The sequence below is a fragment of the Passer domesticus genome, chromosome 2 (assembly GCF_036417665.1).
Source record: "Passer domesticus isolate bPasDom1 chromosome 2, bPasDom1.hap1, whole genome shotgun sequence".
In the NCBI taxonomy this organism is placed as follows: domain Eukaryota; kingdom Metazoa; phylum Chordata; class Aves; order Passeriformes; family Passeridae; genus Passer; species Passer domesticus.
The window spans coordinates 16332453-16357085 of record NC_087475.1 but is presented as its reverse complement, the minus strand read 5'-3'; the positions used below and the strand labels follow the sequence as shown (position 1 = coordinate 16357085).

The window sequence follows — 24633 nt, the reverse complement described above, 5'->3', positions numbered from 1 at the left end:
GGAGATGTGAAACATTTGTAGTACTGCAGAAAGAAATTATCTGAGTATTGAAAGAATGGCTGTAATAAGAGTAACAGTGTGAACACCCCAGGGTGCCCTAACAATGTGATTTAACTCATCTGTTTAGACCAGTGCACTCCAAATGTTTTTGATCATGCCTCCCCTAAAAGTTTTTGAGCATGAACCCCAGTATATACCTACCCATAAGTTACATGTGTCAATTAGTTCACTAATATATTATGCAAGTTATAAAACATTTTTTAAAAAATACTTTTTAAAATGTATTTTTAATTTATTATAAATATAAATAACATTTTCCTACACTGCACTGGACTGTTGTGTGCACACCCTGGTGTACTAAAACCCCACTTTGGAGATCACTGGTTTAGACAGCCATCAAAGAAATCCTGAATCAATTCCACAAAAGCTCTCCTGTTGCTCTAGTTTCAAGTTGATGATATTTATTGAAAATTTTCAGTGTTTCATTGCCAATGCCATGAAATAAAAAAATCATTCCTTAGCAAGTATCTGTATGTCAGCACTAGTATCTCCTAGTCATCTCACATTCATGCACTATATATTGCTAAGAAATAGAAAAGAACTCAAATGTTAAACATTTATATAATTTTCAGTAACACAGAAAAGTTCCAGTACTACATATGGCTTACGATACATTAAGCTATTTTCTTCTCTGAGGAGGCAGAATGTGTCAAAACTGGTCCAAAACTTTCCATCTCTCCTTGCTTAAGCCTCCAAGGCTGGTATTGTCCATTATTTTCTCTGTCAGGAGGGAGGTTTTGAATGAGATAAAGGGGATCCAACCAAACTTTCTAAGCACTTCTTTCTTGCTGAGATGCCATTAGTGACAAATGTTCTGAGCATCATTATCCAAGCAACATACATAATAGTTCTTTTCTGGAACCCTCTACAATTATTTCCTTCTAACAGATGAAGCCATCTGGCAACATTTCTTGACAAATGTCAGCACTGTCATGGTGGTTGAATAAATGATTCAGGGGGCTTGAGGCAAAGTTATTCTGCCAAGCACTTTGTCCATTCTGGTGTTCTGTACCCTGTCCAACAGCTTATTAGTTCTGCCAGTTTCTGCTAAGTCAGCTCTCTTTTACACCTATTTACACAGTTGAAAATTAAAGGAAAAAATGTGAAGGGCTTAAAAAACAGTCTGAAACTAATATGAACTAAAGATCCTGACACTGACCATAAACAAACACATATTCCTATAAATATAAAACCATAAATACTTTAAAATAAATCTTTGACAATTTGTAGGTATTGTAAGTATTTTGTAACCTGGAGATCAGCTGAGTCCTGGACAGCAAAGGACATTTCGTTGGAGCGGATTCTGTTGGTTTTGACAACTGCCAGAGCCAAGGAAGGGGAGACAAATTCAGCAGATGATGTTGATAAGTTTAGTTTTAAGCCAATATAGTCCACCAGCTTTATAATTCTGTTAAGAAAAGTATACTATACTTAGTATAACCAAGCACATACATCCAAAATTCTCATGTAAGTTATGGTTATGGAGCAATAATCTGAGTGTAATGCAAAACGATCACTTCTTATGGTGTCAACAAAAATACCCCCACCATTTTCCATGGCATTATATTATAGTAGAGCTGGTAACATTAGAATGATAGTCCTCCCATTTTGAATAACTACATGAAAGAACAAGTAATATTCTTCTGAATTATGATTATGAAAAAGTGAAACTTGCTGAAGCCAATTTGTCAAGACAGTAAATACAACACTCCTGTAATTTATTGCCAAAATGACCTACCTGTTAGAAATTCGTGGTGGTAATGGCTCAGAAGCAGTGAGGATAGTGCTCACCTCACTAACCATCCTTTCTACATCTTTTGGCTCTATTTTTCCAGCTGCTAAATCATTTTCTATTTTGGACACGATTTGCTCAGCTGTGGCGATACTAATGGTGGTGTGTACAGAAGTTATATTTGTGGTAGCTGAAAGGGTTTTTCCTGTGACAAATGAAAAGTTAAACATTGTGTTCATCAAATGATGTAAGCTTGGAGAAGCAGAAAAATTAAACAGTTCTCTTGATTAAAAAATTGTATAACTCATAAAGGTTCTCAACAAGTCATGTAATTTCTCCCTATCAGCTACTTTGCAGACAGTGGTAATTTAAATCTCATGAAAACAAAAAGCAAGGTTTAAAACTGCCAACATCAATTTCATGGTTTATTGATTTCAAAGTTCCTCACAGACATTAATATATACTAAATATATTAATATATTATAGTTACTATATTAACTATATATTAATAAATATATATTGATATATATTTAATAGATTGAATTTAATTAATATATTTAATATATTTAATAACCTATTATTTTGAATTTTTAGCCACTGAATGCCTGAATGTAGAGTAAAATCAAGATAGTGTCAGAAATTTGAAAAGAAGCTTGTATAGAATTTTCATAAGAAAATACATAGCCACTAAGAATATTTCCAGTCAATGATAATATTTTAAGGATGATCCAACATTATTGTGCAGTATTTTAAATATTAGGTTAGTTTAAAAAAAAATCTACCTTACTCTCTGACTTAATTTTTTCAGTCCAAAAGACACTTGTTCTCATGGGAATTGAGCACTGTACCTACCTATGACAGTTACAAACAATGGTGTAGGGTGAGGTATCACTCACCACGCCCAAAGGCATTAGAGTGTATTTTAAAATACATGCACATCAAGTGAAAGTTGTCTCAGAGTTTTCACACAAAACAGAATCACAGAACCATTTAGGTTGGAAAAGACTTCTAAGATCAAGTCCAGCCTTTGACTAAACATCACCTTGCAAACTAGACCACAGCACTGAGTGCCATGTCCTGTTGTTCCCTGAACATCTCCAGAGATGGTGACTCCACCACATCCCTGGGCAGCCCATTGCAATTCTTAACAGCCCTTCCAGAGAAGAAATTCTTCCTGATGTCCAACAACTTCCCTGGCACAGCTTGTGGCCATTTACTCGTATCCTGTCACTGGTTGCCTGGGAGAAGATGCTGACCCCACCTAGCTGCAATCTCCTTTCAGGGAGTTGCACAGAGTGATAAGGTCAACCCTGAGACTCCTCCAGACCCTTTCCCAGCTCTGTTGCCCTTCTCTGGACTCACTCCAGCACCGCAATGTCCTTCTTGTAGTGAGGGGTCTAGAAATGGACAAGAGGTGTGAGATGTGGCCTCACCAGTGCTGAGTACAGAGGACAATCCCTGCCCAGGTCCTGCTGGCCACACTATTGCTGACAGGCCAGGATGCCACTGGCCTTCTCGGCCACCAGGGCACACCCTGGCTCATGTTCAGCCACTGTCAGCCAGCACTATCAGGTCCTTTTCCTTTGGGCAGCTTTCAGACACTACTCCCCAAGTTGGGACTGTTCCCCAGGGTTGCTGTGACACAAGTGCAGGACCCAGCACTTGGCCTTGTTGAGCCTTTCATACAGTTGGGCTCAGCACATCGATCCAGCCTGTCCAGACCTCTCTGTAGAGCCTTCTTACCTTCCAGCAGATCAACACTCCCATCCAAAGTAATTCACAATAATTATAAGGTCATGTTTCATATATATAACATTGTTTAATGAAGTTTAAAAGCAAATCCAGTATATGGCATTCAAACAAAAATAATTATGTACTTTTCATATTTACCTGGGGTCCCATGGCCATCAGCAGTAGAATGAGGACGAGAAACTGAGACAGAATGGTTGACAGGACTAGCAGTAGGGGTCAAAGATATTGTGAAAGGAGTAAGGGGAACAATAGGTACTGTACTGACATTTTTGTGACCAGATATAGGTTGGCTTGAAGCAGGGGGAATTTGTGCAACAGATTTGGTGATAGCCTCAAAGGGGGTATTTACAATTGGAAGTTTGTGAGGTTCAGAAGAAGAAAGTGAAGAATGTTTAGTGTATCCTACAGAAGGAGAAAGTATTGTAACAGTCTTGTTAAGGTGTACAGCATCAGATTTAATTGAGAAAGCAGCATTGGTGACAGATTTTGTTGGAGGTATGGGAACTGTGATGGATTTATTGGAAGTTATGGAAGAAAAAGTTGGCATGGTAGGTGGGGCAAGAGACTCAGAAGAGGAGCGTGTAGTGGTAACACTGGTGGAAGGCATAGAGTTTTCAGAAAGAGGGTTTGTAAGGGGAGATGTGGAAAGAGTTCCAGAAAAATAAATTTCTGTGAATGGTGGGATCAATGGTCTAATTGTGGGGCTTTGTTTAGCAGAAAGTATTGTGGGGGGAATAAAAGAATTAGATTTGAGGGAAGTCTTTTTAGGAGAAGGAGAATGAGGGGAAGGAACCCATATAAAATGAGGTGGCACTTGTATAGTACTGTAAAAGAAAAAAAAGGTACAAAAATCCAGGTTATGTTTAACATTTTTTCAATTTTAAAGAAAACAAATTACAATAGAGGAATATATATATAAAACTTATACAGACATACTAATAATAATGTATATTTTAAAATCAATCAGATTGGATGTTTCATGCTCTAATATTTAGAATGTTCTTACATTCTCTTTTGCTGTAGTTGTTAACTAGCAAGTCCATAAACAAATACTACTACTGCCTTTGCTGCCTGCTCTGAGGGTGAGCTGTTGTTGAACACAAAACTAGATGCATCAGAAAAAAATGAGAAAAAGGGATAAGAAGGGAGGGAAGGGAAAGAGGGAGGAAAGAGGAGGGAGCTAGACTGGAAAATACCTGTCAGCTTTTTCTTGTGGAGGCCTTTCTGGCTATTACACTGAAGCATGGAAGTTGACCCTAGTAATGTATTTGGAAATTAGGAAATAAGCAAGTCAAATTTGGTATTTATACTTACTACATTTGTAATTCTTCAGCAGTCAAGGAACAGTACTTCAGTGATGAACAGCAGCACTGATCTGAGATGACAAAGAAGCATTATCCTTAAGCATAACAACTGCTAATACCATTAAGTAGAATATTTAACCATGTGCACTATGTCTTTAAACAACAGTATATACTGCATAATTTATTTTGGATCTTCTTGAATTAGTTTTGCAAAACAAATGAACCTCTTGACCAGTCAGAATATTGCCATACCCCCAGATTTTTGCTCAATGCCTGACAAGTTCAGATTTCCCTTTTTTTAAAAATTTTAAACAAACCAAAAAGCAACACAACAGCTTTTGAAACATAGACAAATGGTATGAGCCAGTACTCCATCTTGTCACAATATCACTAAGAAAGGGTGGCTACTTAACAACCCTTTCAATTCAGATTGTCATTTCAGCAAGACATTTATGTTCTCATCTTATTTTACGCTTAATCCATTCAAAGTATGCTCTTTTAAAGAGGCTGGCAATTTTATACTGAAATTTATTTCACATACACCCCCAAAAATTAGAAGGCTGCATTTATAGGTACTTATATCGTCTGAAACAAAAAATATTTTGATTTAACAGTAACTATCTTGTCTTTTTAGCTACTTGAAGACCACAAATGTTTACATAAAATTGTGAAGAGACAGTGTTTAAAGCATAACTTACCAAGTTGACTTATTTTTGCTTTCTGTGTTAAACTGCTTATATTCTCTCTCTCAGCCAGCTTCATTATGAAATTGCAGTGTGTACTAAAAGAGAAGAAAAAAGCTTAAGACTCAAGAAACAGAGCTGCCTCATCTTTCTAATATGTGAAAGTAACATCAAATGCTAAATTAAAGCACATTAGTACAAATGCTAAGTGTAAAAGCACATTATTTCTAGGCTCTGTCAGATTTGAGCATATTTTTAATGCACATAAACCACTATGCCAGGCTGATTAAAAGCATAATACATCAGTTTGTGGCACTTATTGTCCCTTCTCTCTACTATGTCAATTCTTAAATGGGGTCCTCCCTGATCAATGCTGGCCATTAAAGACTTGATAATTTTGCAAGGATAATAAAGTAATCTCTGCTGTTAGTGTAAATATGCCAGTGTTTATGAAACCTCCACCACCAGAGGAAGCCAGTATTCTCTCTCAACTTCAGAGAAAACTTCAGTGATCCATTCCAGCATGTAACTCCATCTTTACAACTATAGTTTGAGGACTTGAAGCCCTGCCTAAATTAGGAAATCTCCAGGGAATTTTTCATATTCAGCAAATGCAAACATAGAGATGAATGAAAAGGTTTCTTTCCAGCTCATAAGAATTAAAAGATTACTCTAGCAACTGCCAGTATATGATATGAAGGGGTGATCTGACTACTTTCTATTCTATTTGAGTGTTTTGGACTTTTCTTTCATCCTAATCCAGGAAGATAAAGTCCAGATTCAAACATTTGGAGAAATGAAGTTTCATTTTGTTTTAGAATACAGCATTTGCAAAGGACAATTTAATGGTGAGTAGCAATTAAACTGAGATATCATCTACTTTTTAGGGTTTCCAAGATCACCTCTCTGGAGCAGCTTTGCCATTCTGATCATCCATGGTTTCCAGACTCTGAACTCTTTACTTCCTCAGGCTCCCCCTACCCCAAGGATGGTTGGTTTCCCAAGCTGAAGAACAGCTTGGGATGTCTGAAGCAAATCCCTCCTAAAGATTGCATTGCATTCACAAGTTCTGCAATTCTGGTGCTCCCAGTTACATGACTCAGGCAATACAGCAGAAGAGTAATAAGAAGTAATACATTTGTGTTAAACAAAACCAACAAACTCTAAAAGGTTTTTTCAAAATCACTAATGCCTGGACAATATTCAGAAATGAAAATTTCTTTGTTAACCTATACATATTTCTCCAGCCTGTTTCTTGAACTTCTGAACTTCCTAGAGAGTTTGTCTTTTTCTTCTGCTAAAGTGCCATGCATACTTCACATATCACAAGGCAATATATGAGCTTTTAAATATTTTTTCTTTAAAAATTTACAAACAAACCTCTGGTTTTCAGCACTGCATTCCATAACAGAGGACTGTAATGACAAATGAAAACAGAAAAAAAAAAGGGTTTATAAGGAGAAATCAGGAGTGATGCTTTATCAGAAGTAAGTTGGAAAAAAGTTTTCCAGAGAGTAACAACAATCAGTAATCTTACCTCACTTACTGCTTGCAAGGTTTTGTTGAACTCTGAAATGCTTTAAAATAAAGTATTACTGTTATGGAGGATTTTTAGTTATGTTTCTAAAAACAATTGCAACAATTTAATTTTAAAAATAAATTACAGAGAAAAAAAATTTTCTAGTTAATCAATGATTTTTTAAAGTCAGACCAGTTGTAATACTGTAACACCACCAGCATTAAACATTTGAAGCGCTGACTTTTATTAGTCACTACACAAACTAAATTTAAACCTCTGTCATCACATTTGAACATCAACCCATTTTAAATGTTATTTAAAAGAGCAGAAGATAAATCTTAATGTTGCCTTTTGTCAAGCATTACTTGGAATAGAATTCTAAATTTATACTCAAAGCCACAGAAATAGAATGAGTAAGAAATTTGGATTTCTTCTACAAACAAGATTTGTTGGCCAACCACATATTTTTAATTTTCAGGGTAAGTTTGGGAAATATTCACTCATGCAAACCTCTCCTTAAAATGACAGCGAAAGAAAAAAATGAAACCAAAATAAAACCATAGCTATGACTTCAAGAATATTTATTAAAGAACATGGAGCAAGGAAGGTTCTCTTCATCATTTCCCACCAGATAAACTGAATCCTTAAATTATAACAAACATTTGTTGTGCCATTTTTTAAAAGAAACTCCAGTGGTACATAAACTAATTAAGGGCTTTCTAACAAGTATGAACTTTATGTTAAAGAGCAAGAACTTAGAATTTGTGAAATTTTTAATGTGCAGGAATAACACAAAGTCCACTCAACACATGAAAGGTCTCACTTCATCTTTTTCAAATATAAAAAAGATTTAAATTCTTATTCAGAATTACTTACCTCAGTTCTTGTGAGGTATGTGCTGGAATTTCAATTAATTTTTTGACTTGATTGTGGGTGGTTATGTTATTAATCTGTTAGGAAAAAAGATCCCACAGCTAAGTACAACCAGTCATTTTTAGCCTTAAAAGAGAATTGTTCATTTCACACATTTTAATAGGCTGAAATTACAAAGACAAGAAGCACTTTTTCTCATTAATACACTGCAACAAGTATTTACCATGACATTGTTGTCACAATTTATGGAAGGAACTTTTGATCTAGTATAGACCAAACCCCAAAATCTTTGTGAAAGATAGGGGCAAAAGGACAGTAAACTCACCATGTCTTATGCTGTAAAAAGAGGAGTTTGGCTTAGTTTGCAACAAAGACAGCTTACCCCAGACACTGAATGAATTTTTTAACTCTTAAGTCCAGCAATGGGACAAGCTCCATAAATGACATAAATAATACATGACAGAATACTGAGAGTGAGAAGTCAAGAACTGCAGTGAAAGACATGATAGAACTGAGCTAAATAAGTATGATCCAGTATTAGGGTCTGGGGATACACTGAGATTTATCTAAGAGCCCTTTCTATATATGTATTCTCATGCTCTTCTTGTTACCAGCATTACTGGCTATTTTTACATTTTGTGCAAACAGCAAGGGCCATGAGGAAAAAGATAATCTAATATAAATGGCATTGACTTCCCCTAAGAAATATTCTTCTAAAATGCAAGAGTTTTACCAGAAGCTGTAGATGTAATGTTACCATGCTAGGACAGTTGCAGCAGGCATTATCACCACTGAAACACATCAGAATGTAGAGGTGGCTTTTGCCAGGGGCATATCCCTGCCCAAACCTGGTGCTCCATGTGTAGAGCTCTTCTCTGTGGTTACAATGCTGACTACTCTCATGCTTTCAGGAACTGGCATGTGAAATTTCAGGCTGAGGGCTGACAGGCATGTGTAGGATAAAGACACAAGGTTCTTTTTTCCTCCCCTCAGCTTCCATCTGTAACAACTAAACATTCTCCTCCTCATAGTATTACCTTGATACTGGGTCATCTATATGGTCCTTGCCATGCATGACACTGTCCTCTTAAACCTCTCTTGTGTTGTATAAATGGACACACTCATGTCACATAAGCCTATTGCAAAATTAATAACTCAGTAACCACAAGCCAAATAACATAGAATGATCATTCAAAAGCATAATTGAAAAAATGCACAAAAAGCCAGAGAACTACTTATGAGAATCTCAACAAGAATTATTCCAGGATATAATCCAATTTTAATTATGCCCAAATAGATGCCATCTAGTGATGTCCATCTTCCAAAGGCAAGTGCCTAAATTAATCTCCAAAGGAAGATCCTGTGTGCCTAAATGTAAATTCTTGAGATTTCCCCTCCTTTCAGTGGCTATGTAGAGAATACAGGTGGTATTCTCTACAGGTATTCTCTACAGCTGCAAAGCAGCTGTTTAAAACAGAGCTGTTCCATTCACTGCAAATAGTATCATGTACTGCAAACACAGTAAGAATCATGTTACTTTTTTTAAGTGTAGACAAACAAATCCACTTCAACCTTCCTTAAAAAAAAAGTTTTAAAAGAAAAAATACTTACTATTTCTACATTTAGCGATGCATTACTTTCTTCACTCGCCCGAAGTTTTACCTTGCCCACATAGAACACTAAAACCGAAAGTAAAGAAGTTAGGGAAAATCAATGCTAAAACACAGAATGTAAAATTTCTTGAGAATTGCAAAACTTACTGTCTTGTGTTTTGATACAAGGGAAATAAGAACACTTGCACTAGCTTATCTATTTTTGCAATTGTCTTCCATCTTTTCACCTCTTTCAACAAACAAACTGGTCTAACAGCTTAATTATGTTCTATATATTTAATTTTGATGGCCGTCCCTAAATTCCTTCCAGCTAATCTTTTCCCAAAACAGAAAAACTGCACTTCACATTACTATAAATAGAACTCCTTAGCTTACTTGTTTCTTGGGTTCTTTTCACAATTCTTATCTGCAATTGTGTGCCTTTGATGAGAAACCAAATATCAAAAGTACAAGAGTCTAAACACTTCTTAACCTCCCCACCTTTAATATTTTTTGAATTAATATAAAATCTCTCTAAATTACAAGGAAATTTATTACAGAACTAGCTTTTACATGGCAGCTAAACATTACTCAGAGTATAAAATAGTTGGATAATATTTTATGTAAAAAAAGTGAAAAGAAAACCACTAACCTGAATAATTACAGGCACGTGTTATGTTGCATACAATGGTTTCTCCTGCTGTAGATTTGTTGGGGGAAAAAAAAAAACAAACAAACAAAGTTAAACCTAAATCAAATATAATCACACATATGTACAATCATTCCAGTATTTGATATGTTGTCTATGCTTCACCTCTCTACAGCACTTACCATGACATTTTCCAAGACTCAGTATTCAGAAATATGCTGCCTTTGATTAATTAATGTTGAATAATTTTCTGCAACAGTTTTGTCAGAAGACTTACATGCAAGGGGTTGCAGTTTTAATTTTCTTTTTTAAAAAATTTAAATAGAAACAGAAACCAGTGTATAATTGATAAGCTCTTTAATTATCACAGAATTCAATCACTAGGCAGCATACTATCTGCTTCTGAGAATCCTACAATGGCTCCATATGATAGCATGAAGCTAAAACTGTTCTACCTGATGGAATTCAAGCTACGATGACAGCAACCATGAACACTCTTATCTAGTAAAACATGGCTCAATTTTGCAGCTTTTGGCTGCTCCATATTTTTGTATTTTTAATACAACCTACACTGCTGAGAAATAACACTGATACTAAATTAGGGTATTGTAAACAGATGGTTCTGTTGTATAATTACAAAATAAAGCACTGGAAAGATATTTGCATCCAAGACAAAAGTCCTACACTTGTTCATGAAAACAACTTGCCTTATTTAAGCAGATGGATTGGACTCTATTAACAGAAAAAAAAACCAAACAAATTCTAATTTTTCTGCTGTTATCATTAGTTAGTACCAAGCGAGAAGGGAATTTTTTTCACCTTCCCTGTTTGACTGTAGAAGTTTGTTGCTCTATTAATTTTATCACCATCAATAAATAAGCCACCAGAGGTTACAGACTGTAAGCTGGTGGAAATATTCAAATTATTAAAAAAAAATTCTGACAGCAGTTTGGAATCAAATAAATTTGATGCTTGGACTTGATTATTTTAGAAGTATTTTCCAACCTTAACAATTCTATGACACTAAATTTGCATTTCCTTTTGTTGGCATTGTAATAGTTACAAATCTTGTATACTGCTTTTTTTAAACAATCCTTAAAATATGCTCATAAATAACTGATAAACAATAATCAAATGTCAATATAACAATAAATTGTCAAAGTTATTTACTACATGGAAAACACAATAAAAATCCAACACAAATCCAAAAATGCCACAAAGGATTAACATCAGCTCCTTTTTCCACACAGGGCACCCATTTGTGTGCTCTCTAGTCTTAAGATCTCTGCATGCCACCAAAATGCACAAAAATAGATTAGCAGTGTGAAGAATAAAAGACTGATAAAAGATCACTAGAACTTCCAGTCCCCTGAAAGCATCAGATAACACAGCTGCAATGTTTCTGCAGGTCATGTTCATACAGTCAAATTATTCTTGCCATTAAGGCTCCAAGCCAATTCTTCTTCCACTTGCACCAACTCAGAGCAAATCCATTGTAATGGGGCTACTGAGCTTTTATGCGGATAATTAAAATATAAAATTCCTGGTCCTACTGGGCCTGCCCTGAGCTCAAATACAATGATTGTGTTCAGTTTGCTTCAATCTGCTAAAATGCATGAAGATTTCTGAGATTGTGATTCTTACATTTTTGTGGTAAATATAAGAACCTACTGTTCTGACTTACAAAATAACCAAACTTCTATATGCAGCCATCTAGACAAGCATTGCAGAATTAGTTCTTCTACCAGACTGGACATTAATGTGAAGCAAGGCAGACAGTTAACAGGACACACACACAATACCAAGTAAAAGCCATACTAAAACACATTTGGGAGCAAACTTCCTGAATTCACACATACTTAAAATTTGAGATGCACAAAAATGTTATCAGTGGTGATAGATAAATCCTACCTGGTGTGATGGTGGAGTAATAATCTGTTGTTGTAAGGGCTTCTGTTATGAAAAAAAAACCAAACCAAAAACAAAATAAAACAAAAAACCAACAACAAAAAGAAAGTCAAAAGTTTTCACATTTTAACTTAAAAACCCCATGCAATACATGTTCTTGTTAAAATACCCCAGCCAAATTCTTATTTCTATTTCAGACTCTGTCTTTCCAGGAAAAGTGCAAACACCTGACATTTTTTAAGAAAATGAAGTTACTTTCAGTGTGGGAAATGCAAAAGCAGCAAGTGGAGCAAGACCCACCCAATTAAGTGTTTGTATGCTCATCTGAGCCAGCGATCCTGGCACCCAGCTGTTCAGAGTAGAAAGTGGTGCTTTTAAGGTGATTCCTATTTATCCTGTTCTACATGGGCACTTCAGTATAGGAGGAATCCTGTCCTAAAAATGTGTTTTTGAATCAACAGTGAAGAACAGCAGGATGTCCAGGTCCTATAGAGGCATGGAGGAATCCATACTGATATGGAATGAAACTACTCCTTGTTTTGAAATGGGAAAACCAGGAAAGGAAGGGGTAACAAGTTCTTCTGATTGAGTCTTTTCTGATCCTATTTGACAACTCCTTGCAAGTACCTATATAAGTATCTTCAAAGAATGGGGTGTACATTTTAGTTCTGTAAAATAGCTTAAACAGTATCAGAAAGCATAGAAAACATTCTATATACAAAACCCCCTATATACTTGCTAAAAATATATCTTCCCTCTTTGGGTTTTGGTAAGCAAAAAAACCTTTCTTTCTTTTCTTTTTGAAAGAAAAAGAAAGGTTTACAGCTCAGTTAAGTGTACCCCAGAGCCCTAATCATGCACACTTAAAGTACTGATTGCAGATAAATACAAATTTTAAAAGCATGAAATAAAATAATTTGGAATAAACAAATTCCAGTTACTAAAAATAACAGTAACAAAAAAAGCAACAAACATGAATGCAACTAACATCTGCCTTGAAACCTTATTCTCTTCATGCAAATTCTCACCTGTACTTTGTGTAGTCTCCTCTGAAGACATATCTGAAATAGAAAAATTCATAACAGTAAAAGCTATAAAAATAAAATAAAACAAGAAAAGCTCAAAATTCTAAATCCAGCAAAGTCTAAATAAGACAAACATTAATAACACCTTGCCTGAAGAATTAATAGGATAGATGATAAAAGTAACAATAGAGAATTCTACGGAAAAAACCTAAAAAAAGTAAAAATCGTCTTAAGAAAGATTCTACTTCTATGAATTTTTGAGAAAAAAGATCAAGCCTACAAGATTTTGAACAGAAACTGAATATTATTTATCTGAATTTCATTTTAAGAACAACTGCAAAGCTTGTTAGGAGTGTTCACATTATTTCAATACTAATAATTGAAATAATGTTCACATTATTTCAAAAATCTGGGTATCTGAATACAACCAGCTGGGAATCAAATTTTCCTCAAATAAGTCCCTTTTACTGGTTTCATTCTTTCAGAAGATGCAGACGAATTTTTGCATATCCAACTGAAATAACTGCTGAACCCCAAGTACCTTTTCCTGCATGAACTCACAATGTTCATAAGCAGTGATGACTCACTGGGTTTGGCAAACAGTCTCTCCAAAAAAGCTGGTTTTGTCAATAATCATAGATAAATAAAATAAAGTAATGGTGTAAAGTGTTTTTCAGCTACATCAAAAGGAAAAGAAATTAAGACAATAGATGAAAATTTAAAGGGCTGTGCTTAGTAAGAATATTTTAGGTGCCAGCACAGAAATATAAAGTGGTTAGAAGACCACTTTATATCACTTCAATATGACAACTTAATTTTTTTTTTTAATGGACCAGAGCAGATCCACAACAGAAGAAATTTTCTGAGGCAACTAACAAGTAGTCAAAATATGAGCAGAGGAAAAGCTAAGTGCTGGTTTCACTTGTATTATTTGGCCTACTACATACTACACAAATATTGAGTGTGATGCAGTTTTAAAGACAAACTATTCCCAAAGAGAGACTGTATCTGTAAAATAACAAGATCATGTGTGTTTGCATCTGCATTATTTCTTTTATCCAGAGCACTCACCCTATGTCAGTATACATTAAGCAAGAAAGCAACTGGCTTTCACACAGGTTATTTCATGTGTGTCTCATTCTTAATTTTTTAAAATGCTTTCATAGATGATGCTTATCACCTCTGGTTCCAGAGGTTGTTAGAGCCTCTTTTGTGTGTGTAGTGTAATAAACTGCATGAAATGCCATCTGCTAGCGTGAGAGGAGATGTAAAGGAGCTCTCACTACAGTCTTCATCCCCTGCCATCTCTGCAAACTCTTCACTGTTTCATTCTGCATTCATTACAATATAGAATGAAACAAGTAATTTGAAATGAAAATATTTTAGTTTTGGAACTCTATTACATTACAACCTTTCTGCACTACCTCAGATAAAAGGAGATTTACCTAAGAGAAAATAACAAAAATTGAAAAAAATCTGTAAAGTCCCGATTTTCTTACCAAACACTGTTGTTCCAGCTGATTCTTCAGAATTTGTCAATTTTATTTCAGATTAAAAAAAAAAAAAAGACCATTATGAAGTTTCAGTTTCAGACACATACATTATCATCCTCAGCAGGCTTTTCTTATATTATCAAAAGTTTACTGCATTCACCAGAAGAGGGCAACACCTGCTCTTTCAGACCAACACTTCCTGGTTGTCAAAAAAGGTAGATGTAACAAACTCTTGTTAAAAAAAAGTCATAATTTTTATGCACTCAGAATTCAATGCAAGACAATTTTTTTTTTCTGGAACTCCTGGACATTTTGATATGTATAATGCTGCAAAATCACAACTGTATAATGCTAAAGACCCAAGACATGTGCCACACCAACCCAAAAGCTACATGCTTATCCTGAGTGTCTTGCTAATACTGGGAATGGGAATCAAGCATACACAGCAAGGTGGCTCTAGCTGGGTATGAAGAACTATTCTCAGACTTTTCATAATAACAGTGAGATTTGCTACTTAAAATATATCCCATCAATATGTACTTTCTTTTCTATACTGCAAAAAGCAGTGATTAAAAAAAAAACCACCTAATTAATTTCAAGATTGAACCTCTGGTTTTAACAGGAACCAGACAACTATTTACATAGCAAACACGAGCTATCAGATTTTTATATTGTTACAGTCAGTATTTTGATCAGAAAGAAATTAGGAAGTTTGATATCTTGTTCACATAGCAACTTTAAAGTTGGCTCTTTCAGTCACTGGGTGGTTTTTGATACTGTCAGAGACAAGTCAAGTTACAGGTCACAGTTATCACGGAAATATAATCTAAAGAACAGCTGGATGCAAACACAAAGCATTATTTAAAAAATATACTCAAGGTGTTTCAACATCTCTCAAAGTCCAAAAGTCATCCTATAATGTTAGTTACAATACACTAATTTTACTGTAAAGCCTTTTCTACTGCTGAAGAAGACTTAAATCAGAGATATCAAAAGTCCCTGAAGAAAAGCAGATTTTTTTAAACTAAAAATAGTAAACAAGGATTTTATGAAATACTAAACACTCATGAATTCCTTGCTCCAGTAAAACTATTTGCCTGCCTTACTGAAAACTAGCAATATCCTTCTTTCCAAAGGAAAAATGTGAATACCATTTCTGTAGTGAAGGGAGAATCAGTATCATCTCAGTGGCTTTATTCTCATTTTCTCTGGAAAATTACTTATGCTGTTTGCACCACAAAATTAGCTAATAAGACACAAGGATGATACAGAAAATTAATTTGCTAATGTTTGCATATGCTTAACTATCTCCAAAAATTAAAAAGTATCATCAGCAGCAATCTTACTATACACTTTCTTTAAACAGAAGAACAATGGGGCAAAATTCCACAGAACCCCAACATACCTGTTACTTTTCTGCTAGGCAGTGTAGCAGTAGTTTCAACTGCAAAAGAAGAAGATTTTTTTAGGAGCAGAAGATTTTATATATTTGTACACACACATATACACACTTTTTAAAACACAACCATTTTAGATGTGGTACTCACCTCACTTCAAAATGGTTTGCAAGACTACTTTGCATCTATTGAGAAATATGTGTCAAGACTTTTTGAAAGCTGGAAGTTGAACTTTTTTGAGTTCAGTTTCTTCCTCAGTTCAACTTTTTATACTTTTGGAAGATACAGATTAGGCCATGAGCTTTGCCACCTCTCTTCCACTTCCAGTGTCTTCAGAAATCTATTCAGCACATTTGCTTGAGTGAAGATGAAGAGGACCAAAATAGCATCAACTAAAACTATAACACGTAACATCATGATGTGCATGCACATCATATAAATACTCATGTGTCCAAGATCTGCACCACCAAAGAACACCTGAACATCTAAACAGTGAAAGATCAGGCTGCCAGAAAGGAAGCAGCTCAGGTGGATGTGGGCTGGGATGAAAAGCTGAGCTATTTCCAGCTCAATGGGCCCACAAAACATATCTCTAGGGACACCCAGGGAGAGATGCAACACGCAGATGGACTCTTGATCAAGGGATGGATCTGACGTGCTCATGAATGTGAAACATACATCATCAAGTGAGCCAAGTGACTAAAGCCTCCCTGGACTAAAGGTGGTGGTTCAGCCATAAATGAGGAGGCCCAGCAGATCAATTAAATCATCCACTGCAGGGAACCTGCCACCAAGGCAAGTGATATGTGCATGCTGTGGTGGAGGAAAAGTGGCAGACAGCTCCAAATGTTCTCTGCAGCCTGTCACCACTCAAAACACCATCCTGGGCCTCGAAAAAGAAGCAGCAACACAGCATCACCTATACTTAGCACTGTTACCTATTTCAGCACCTTTAAGAGGTGAGACCCCGTCTGGGCAAGGAGGAAGAAAAACTCTTCTCACGTCACTGAAACTGGTGGGACACTAAGCATAGCCAGGCTTCAAGCCCAAGGGTAGCAGAAGAAGAGAGAGATTCTCTCCAAATTATAGGAGTAGGTGGGACAGTTAATGCCACAGGTAATGCCTTGATGATCTGGCCAGTCCACCACTACCATGTCACACTGATGGGCACTAAACTGTGCCACATGCAATGGGCACTCGGATCCTTGGAGTTGTCACTGCTGTCCAGGTTGCTGTAGATTAACTCCACCACTGCTAATGCCCTCAGACACTGACACCTTCCTTCTTCCACCAGTGGTGGTCCACTTGCACCTGTTGTCTGCACAACCATCCTCAAACTCTGGATCCAGCCATCCTGTGGAACCTCCAGTAACCAATCACTTGGAGGTGACACACATGAAAGTGTCCTGAAGGAACAAATTCCTAGGGAGGAAGGTATGCAGGGGAATTTGGGCAGGTGCCTAGAGCAGTATTCACCTCTGATGGCATGGGAGATGAATGGCATGGCACTCAAACAGCCAAGGAATCCTGGTGAGAAGGAAGACCACTGGCAGGAAGGATGGCTTGCTTACACCAAAGACAGAGACTTTTGGTAGTGTTGGGTCCTGACATACACCTACCTGCGTCCCACACCCTGGAAGGGGCAATAGGATCTCTGGATCTAAGGAAAAACAAATGGATGCTGCAGCTGAATCAGAGATACAACCCTAACCATAACAGTCAAGGGGGAGATATGGAAGTGGAGGTTGACCCAGTTAGGGAAGAGGAAGAAGATCCTCTGGAGGTGATGTAGGAAGACAACTCAGAAGAGGCAGCCTGCTCTGCAGCAGGACAGCCATAAGAAGAGGAGAAGAAAATGACAGAAATCAGAAATGAGACATAAATTAACCAGTCCCTATTCCTGAGCAAGGTGTGAGATGCACCAAGATGACAGCTGCCAGCCAGGTAAGCAGGTTGCTGCCTGGATACCCCAATGCTGGAATACTGGGACCAATGATCTGAAGTCAGAGACAATATGAGAGCTAGACATGATGAAAAAAACCAGGTCATTTTTGCTGAATGTCACACAGTGCATGAAGCTAAATGCAACTCTGAAATATGGCAGGATGAATACATGGCAATTGAAATAATTGCACTACAATTCTTCAGGAGTTTTCCATGAAACTGTTAATTTACATTTAATAAATTTTAGTTAATTTACATCCTGGGTAGAAATTTTCTTATGCAGAAGAAAGAGACAGAGAACCAAAATTCTTAGTAAAACAATGCATACCAATCAAGTTAAAACATAAGTAAAAATTCACACCTTTATCCATATCAGCCTACTGAATTTAAACTCTTTCAGTAAAGAAAAAACAAAGTTTCATTGAATCTCTTTTGAGACAACTAGGATTCTGCTTACAGAGAAGTAAAATTGCTCTTTTTGACAACTAAAACTGTGTGAACTTGATAGATCATGAAAATATGGATATAACCCTAATTTTTATAGTAATTTTTCAGGAAAATTATAACTTCTCATTATATAGTAAGTCCAGATAAAATACATATTCACATATTCATGTAAGGTAAGTGTTCTAGAGCTCTTATGTACAAGTGCTGTTACTTTATCATTGTAAAGTGATTAAAAATTACAGATTCTATAAAATTATATTCTTTGCACCTACTGTAGACTTAGCGAAGACCCTTAATACAACACCAAGACAATACCAAGTTTAATATGCAGAACTGAAGCAGTAGTCAGATAAAACTATTCTGTATTGTTCAAACAGTAAATACTTTTATCAGGTAGAATGGGGTGAATAAAGATAATTGACTGAACTTCTGGTTAGAGAAGGAAGCATTCTTCCACAGGTGGGCAATCTGACTTTCCTACCACAGAAAGTAAATTCTACCTCCAAAAGTACCTGTTACTAATCCTGTCTTAATCAGTGAAAAAGCCCTTATCTCCAAAAAAAAGCTCTGGAGGAAATTAAATTCTCAAAAGGAACCCATGTGAATACAGAGCAAACACCACCACACTGTTTCTTCTGCCCATTTGAAAAATAGAATCTTTACAGGGAATCTAACTTTAAGATCTTTCTCACAAAGTCTTTTGGAATCAGTGGAGACAGTCTTGCTATATACAAGGTGTCTTTTGCATCCTCCATATCCCTTCAACCACCTTGTGAATTTTTGAGAATACAAGTGCTACCCTGAGGTAGGTACAAAAATTGTTCATGAACATATTTAGTTTTGTAGGTGAGTAAAAAGACAGTGCACTGTAAAAATGCCAAATGCTTTTAATAGCACATCTAGCAGCACAGGGAGTAAAATAAGCTAAACACAAGCCATGAATTTGGAGCTGGCAAATGCAGCAGCTGCTGATGGCATGCATAATCTGAGGCACTTTTTTTATGGACACCAGTCTAACCATGACTTCTCTTTCAGCACAATAGTCATAAGCCAACAGTTGCCAGAAATTATCCATGAGTATGAGACTTGTCAAGGCTTGAGTATGGACTTATCAAGGTCCAGCTATAAGTTCATTAACCAAGTCTTTAATCAGAATCACCTTTGCATAAAGAAAGGAGGAAAGACTCATATATAATTTATTTGTTAATCTTCCTCCTTTGTTGTGTTTAAGAACAAGAAAAGAAAGTGAATGGATTTATTTGGAGAAGGATCAGAGTTCAATCCAAAATATCCCTAAAGTTGGCATGTAAAAATGAAACTAAACTAACTCAAGATGTGTTAGTTACAAGCTAACAGAAAATTTATTGCCGTTAGGTTGTTTACTATTGATAAGAGCATGAAAATCCTTACATATGTGAAACTTCCATTTATTTGCTTTATGAATTTTATTTGCAACACTGTTAGTTTAGGATCACCAAATCAATATAACTAACATATCCTGTTCCAAAACAAAGGATTACACATTGTAATAATACTTTGCTACATTTTCTCTAATGGAAAACACTCTTAAAGATTCAAACAGTAATTAGATAGGCAGTGCTATTCCTTGCTTTTGTTGCAAGGTAGATAGAATGGGCCCCCACAAGAACTGTTTGGTTTCTTTTCTGAGGGAAAAGGCAACTTGATTAAATGAGATAAGCACCAGTTTCTGTTACTAACATGCATGATTAGAAACAAAAGCAGCAAGTCCCTTACTGTCTTCATATCACTTTGTACTGTTCTGACACAAATAGCCACGACCTGGGAATCCCATCTGTGTTCCACAGGTATGAAACTGGTTTAGCAGCTCTCACCACAGCTGCAAACATTGTGATAACCTTCATTTCCCAATGGCTTTGTCTGACAATGGGAGCCAGGGTAACTTCAGCAGCTCCAGAGTGGCACCTACTAACAGTACTCACGGCGAGGTGTACAAGCTGATGTAGCTCTGAGAGACACCAGTACCTGGCCCTGTCTGAAAAAACAGCCCTGTGCTTACAGCATTCCTTAGCATGACAGCTTTTAATTCTCAGGCTACTTTTAGGATCTTTTAGGATGGGATGGTCTCCATATGTCCTGCTGAAGCTGTTCCACCAAGCAAAGCAGAATTGAAAAATTAATTCAGCGAAAGGGAAAGAAAGGCAGAAGGAGGTTTTGTAACAGTAACCAAGATGGGACAGATGGTTCTGGTGCCTACAGCAAAAGCACTGTCACTCAAAGTGTATAATTTGTTCAGTAGCTCAGGCACAGGACACAGCCCTTAAAGCATGAAAGGTGTACAGTGTTCTGTATCTGTGTATCTTCAAGTGTGATAATGAAAAAAGATCCTTTTCTTCTCCCTACCTTCAATCTAATTTATGAGCAGTACACCCTTTCTTAAATTTTTTAGAAATGCAACACCATTTCTGATTCACCTGTCTTTGGGCAACGCAGTCGGTGAGAAGCAGTTCAGTTTTTCCAGGATGGAGAAGTGAGAAGCAGCTGGAACCTGGCTGCTGACAACAATTTGGTGCAAGAACGACATTACTGGCAGCAGTTTCTTGTCCCCCTGTCTCAGGGGAACAGTGCTGCTGCTGATTAATGCTCTTTTACCTAACACTTCATGATCTCCTTTAAACCTTTGCAGAAAGCATCCTTTGAGCAAGCCTGAGATGGGGCAAGCAACTATTGGGCTTTCCTCAGAGGAGAAAGGGTCTGAAATTTAGTGAGCTCAAGTCTCCCCGTTGGACAGTCCCCCTGGCCAGCCTGTGCCATAAGTGAGGAGGGGCAGAGTGAAAGGCTGTGCCAGCTGGCCTCTGTCTCAGGAAACACGGGAGAGAATGCAAGGCAGCTGCTTCCAGACACCAAACAGACACTGAACACTGAGGAGCAGCAACTGAGGAGCAGCAACAGCCCACTGCCAATCCATAGAAGCACAAGAGCATTCCTGGCACATAAACATACATTCCTGGACTTATATGTGTAGGGCCTAGAGGAGAGATTTATGGAATTAAGTGACTAAAATTTTACTTATATTAATTGAAAAGCATGCAAAAAACGACAACAGTTTGTATTAGTACCCAGGCCACTTTGTTCAAAGTACAGGTAGTCTTGACTATGTTCAGCTCTCACAAACACATAACAGCAAATGGAAGAATCCCAAGGGACACCTTGGTGGCTACATAATTTGGTCTCTTGAAGCCTAGTACTTGGCTGTCACCACAGAATGACATGAGACAATCGTGACTGTATATTCCTGCTAAGATCAGTTTTGACTTACACATAAAAATAAAAATACAAGGACATATATAAAAATTAGATTTTCTAAATATGAAATTACAGCACACTTACTGGGCCAAAAGTTTTTTCACCAAAAATTCAACTGAGTAAGTCAGGAGAACTGATTTGCATGAAGAATTCCCACCAGAAAGCCCAAAGCCAATCTTTTAATTCCAAATAGATATCTAGTATCACTTTCTGGGTTGTGCAATTACAAGCATTTAAGACTTAAAATGTCAATTCCACATTGCAATTTTTAAGTCTGTACAGGTCCTCTGCTAAATATTTTTACGGGCAATAGTTAACCTGTTTGTTACAGCAGCTACCAGAATTGTGCAGCAACCACTGCATTCCTTTTGCATTCAGAGAAATGAAGATGCCCAGGACTTAAAAAATGCATTTTACAAGACTTGCTCATGAACAAAACTGAGTAGCTTAAACAGCAAAATTTCAAAATGGTGCTGTTCTAAAACCTAATTATTTGCAGAAACAGGCACTGGAAATATGACATTCCATTCTCCTATTCAAATTAAATCCATATTTTCCATTAAGAGATTGGGTCCCTTTAACAATTAAAAACCTTACAGCTGAATAAATGTTCTGCCAAATGAACCATTCTGTCACACGAAGTATTAATAACAGTAACACATAAAAATCCTTCACAAGTTTACAGTTGTTAGTTAGTTGCACACTGGAAACATTAACCTATTTTGACTTTCTATGTAAGGTAGATTTTGAGGCACATTGTATATAAGTTCATAGGATAAAATTTAAGCGCAATCTTAGTTTTATGTTTTGGTGTCCCTCATGACACCTTGTATCTGCTCTGATGGCCTGTGGTGGCACCATGGAAGAAAGGATGAATTATCACTGGCCCCTAGACAAAAACAAATGCCAGAACTTGTTCACATCAGGCTCGGTCACTTGGGCTAGTTCATTTTAGTAACTTTAACAGAAAATTTAGGCTCAGTATTTTTAACTCAGCTTTGATGTTTCACTACTTGTAAGAAATCTGTTTCTGGAAAGCTGTACATTAGATACTGAGGTGAATGAAATTACCACTTCTCTGGAAGGCTGATTTCCAAAAAGCCACTTTGTTTGGAATCACAGGAGAGGGAGGGAACGAGAGCTAAGAAAGGCAACGTCAAACATATTCTGTTAATAGGTACAAAGTAAAGTGGCACATGACTCATCAAAAAGGCATTCCAGAGTTAGGTATTTTTCCCCATCACATTTCCTTCAAGATCTTCTAGAGGTTTCTTTAGTATTCTATCCTTACAGTTCTCGGGGAAAAACAAAATTTGCTTTTTCATCATCTGCTTTCATGATTCACTCAGTAAACATGATAATACAGCCAAAGGTTTGGTACCCAACAGACTGGGATGCAGACTGCATGAGTGGATGAGGGACAGCTGCATTTCCATTTCTTAAAGTCTTAAGACTCCACCCTCCCTTCCAGGAAAGGTGATCCTGTCTTCAGATGGGCACACAATGGGAAATCTTTAAACGGGATTACATGAGCCTAATACCTACCTAATACCACATCTGCAAACTAGAACAAAAGCCCAAACTGAAGTTTTTCTCTTCCTTAAGAATGCAGAGGCAAAATAGTCACACTGGGTCACTTCCCATTTCTCCTATCAGCGTTAAATTGCTCCGTACCCAGAAGTGTGGAAACCCCCTCCAGCAACACCAGTAGCAGGCTCAGCAATATTGAAAGTCAAAAAGGGTATGTGAAAAAGAGAAGGCAGCATCTTAATCTTGAAGTCTGGACAGTTTAGAGAAATCAAAAATGCCACAATATACGCACTGAATTTTAATTAGGATAAAAAACAACTAAAAGCAACAGGCTAAAAGTTACAGCATCAATATCACAAATGAGACAGCAGTGATACTATTTACAGCCATGTCCCAGCTCATCTATTTTATTTATTCATTGAAATTTGTTAAAGATATCCCATCATATCTGTGCTCCTTGCATAAATGCACAGCGTAAGAGTTAGGATATTTGTATTTGGATTAAGAAAGTTACTGTTTAATGTATAACTGAAATGATTAATGTTTAAACAGTGCATTTCACTGTGACGTTATTGTTAAAGGCAACTTAAAAATATCACATGTAAAAATGACAACAGAAGATCTGATACTTACAGGTAATTAGAGTTTCTTTTCAAGAATTTAGCACTTTAAACTCATTTATTTTCTCTTAAATCACCCCAAACTTTAGATTACTTAGTAGACTTTTTTCTTGGATTATACAGAGTGACATCATTCATACTGTTCACATTAAAGTATATAGCTACAGAGGAATCATTCATCAAGGAACAAGATGAAGAAATTTTCCATGGTGGGAATATGGAATAGTAAGCACATCTTTCTTCACTTAAGCATTTTTAAATACCAGGAGGTGATCTGTAAAGTGAGAGACATTCAACCTGCACTCTTCTCTCTATATCACAACTGTTATTCCACTTCTCACTCTCAGCAAGAGGGGAATTATCAAAGGAACATGAAGAATGTTCGTGGAAGGGCAGTGACACACCAAGTGCATGACCTCCTTCCCTCTCTGGCCCTGCCTGCAGTATTTACACCTGCTCAGCGTGCAGTGGCCACACCAAGCAGGAGAACCAGAAGACTCTGTCACTGGAAGGAGCAAGAGTCTCATCTTTAACTCAGATATAAAAGTTCACTATTGAGAGCCATTAGACCCTGAAATGTGATCAGCCTCATCACAAAGCGGGAAGCAGTCAGATATGTCCTTTCTTGCAAATCTTCAGATGCATAAAATATGTAGCTAGGTAATCCCAAAGGTAATCCCAGCCACTTCTGGGGAGCAAGTTACTCTGTTAAAGTTGAGCATACCTTTAAATGCTAAGCATATGTGTGAGCCTTACCACAACCAGGATTTTGATCCTTTTAGACCTCAAATATTTAAGAAAAAAAATTAATAAATTTTTG

At 36.7% G+C, this 24633-nt stretch overlaps 1 protein-coding gene across 14 annotated transcripts in view; it reads right to left on the bottom strand.

Moving 5' to 3' along the window:
- ADGRG2 (adhesion G protein-coupled receptor G2) overlaps positions 1 to 24633 on the bottom strand; it is a 57717-nt gene that overhangs the window by 12072 nt on the left and 21012 nt on the right. For 12 of the 14 annotated variants that reach the window (XR_010355540.1, XM_064407555.1, XM_064407556.1 and 9 more), the window contains 14 exons: positions 15996 to 16034; positions 14597 to 14629; positions 13101 to 13133; positions 12076 to 12117; positions 10168 to 10215; positions 9535 to 9602; positions 7927 to 8000; positions 7069 to 7108; positions 6912 to 6946; positions 5547 to 5629; positions 4859 to 4919; positions 3683 to 4368; positions 1799 to 1997; positions 1312 to 1468 (listed from right to left, as the gene is read on the bottom strand). Coding sequence is in view for 13 of the 14 variants with exons in the window: in XM_064407555.1 (XP_064263625.1) it covers positions 1312 to 1468; positions 1799 to 1997; positions 3683 to 4368; positions 4859 to 4919; positions 5547 to 5629; positions 6912 to 6946; positions 7069 to 7108; positions 7927 to 8000; positions 9535 to 9602; positions 10168 to 10215; positions 12076 to 12117; positions 13101 to 13133; positions 14597 to 14629; positions 15996 to 16034 (1598 nt within the window). In the remaining variant the exon portion in view is untranslated. The remainder of the gene's footprint in view (positions 1 to 1311; positions 1469 to 1798; positions 1998 to 3682; positions 4369 to 4858; positions 4920 to 5546; positions 5630 to 6911; positions 6947 to 7068; positions 7109 to 7926; positions 8001 to 9534; positions 9603 to 10167; positions 10216 to 12075; positions 12118 to 13100; positions 13134 to 14596; positions 14630 to 15995; positions 16035 to 24633) is intronic. The other 2 variants (XM_064407554.1, XM_064407562.1) reach the window with 1 other exon arrangement.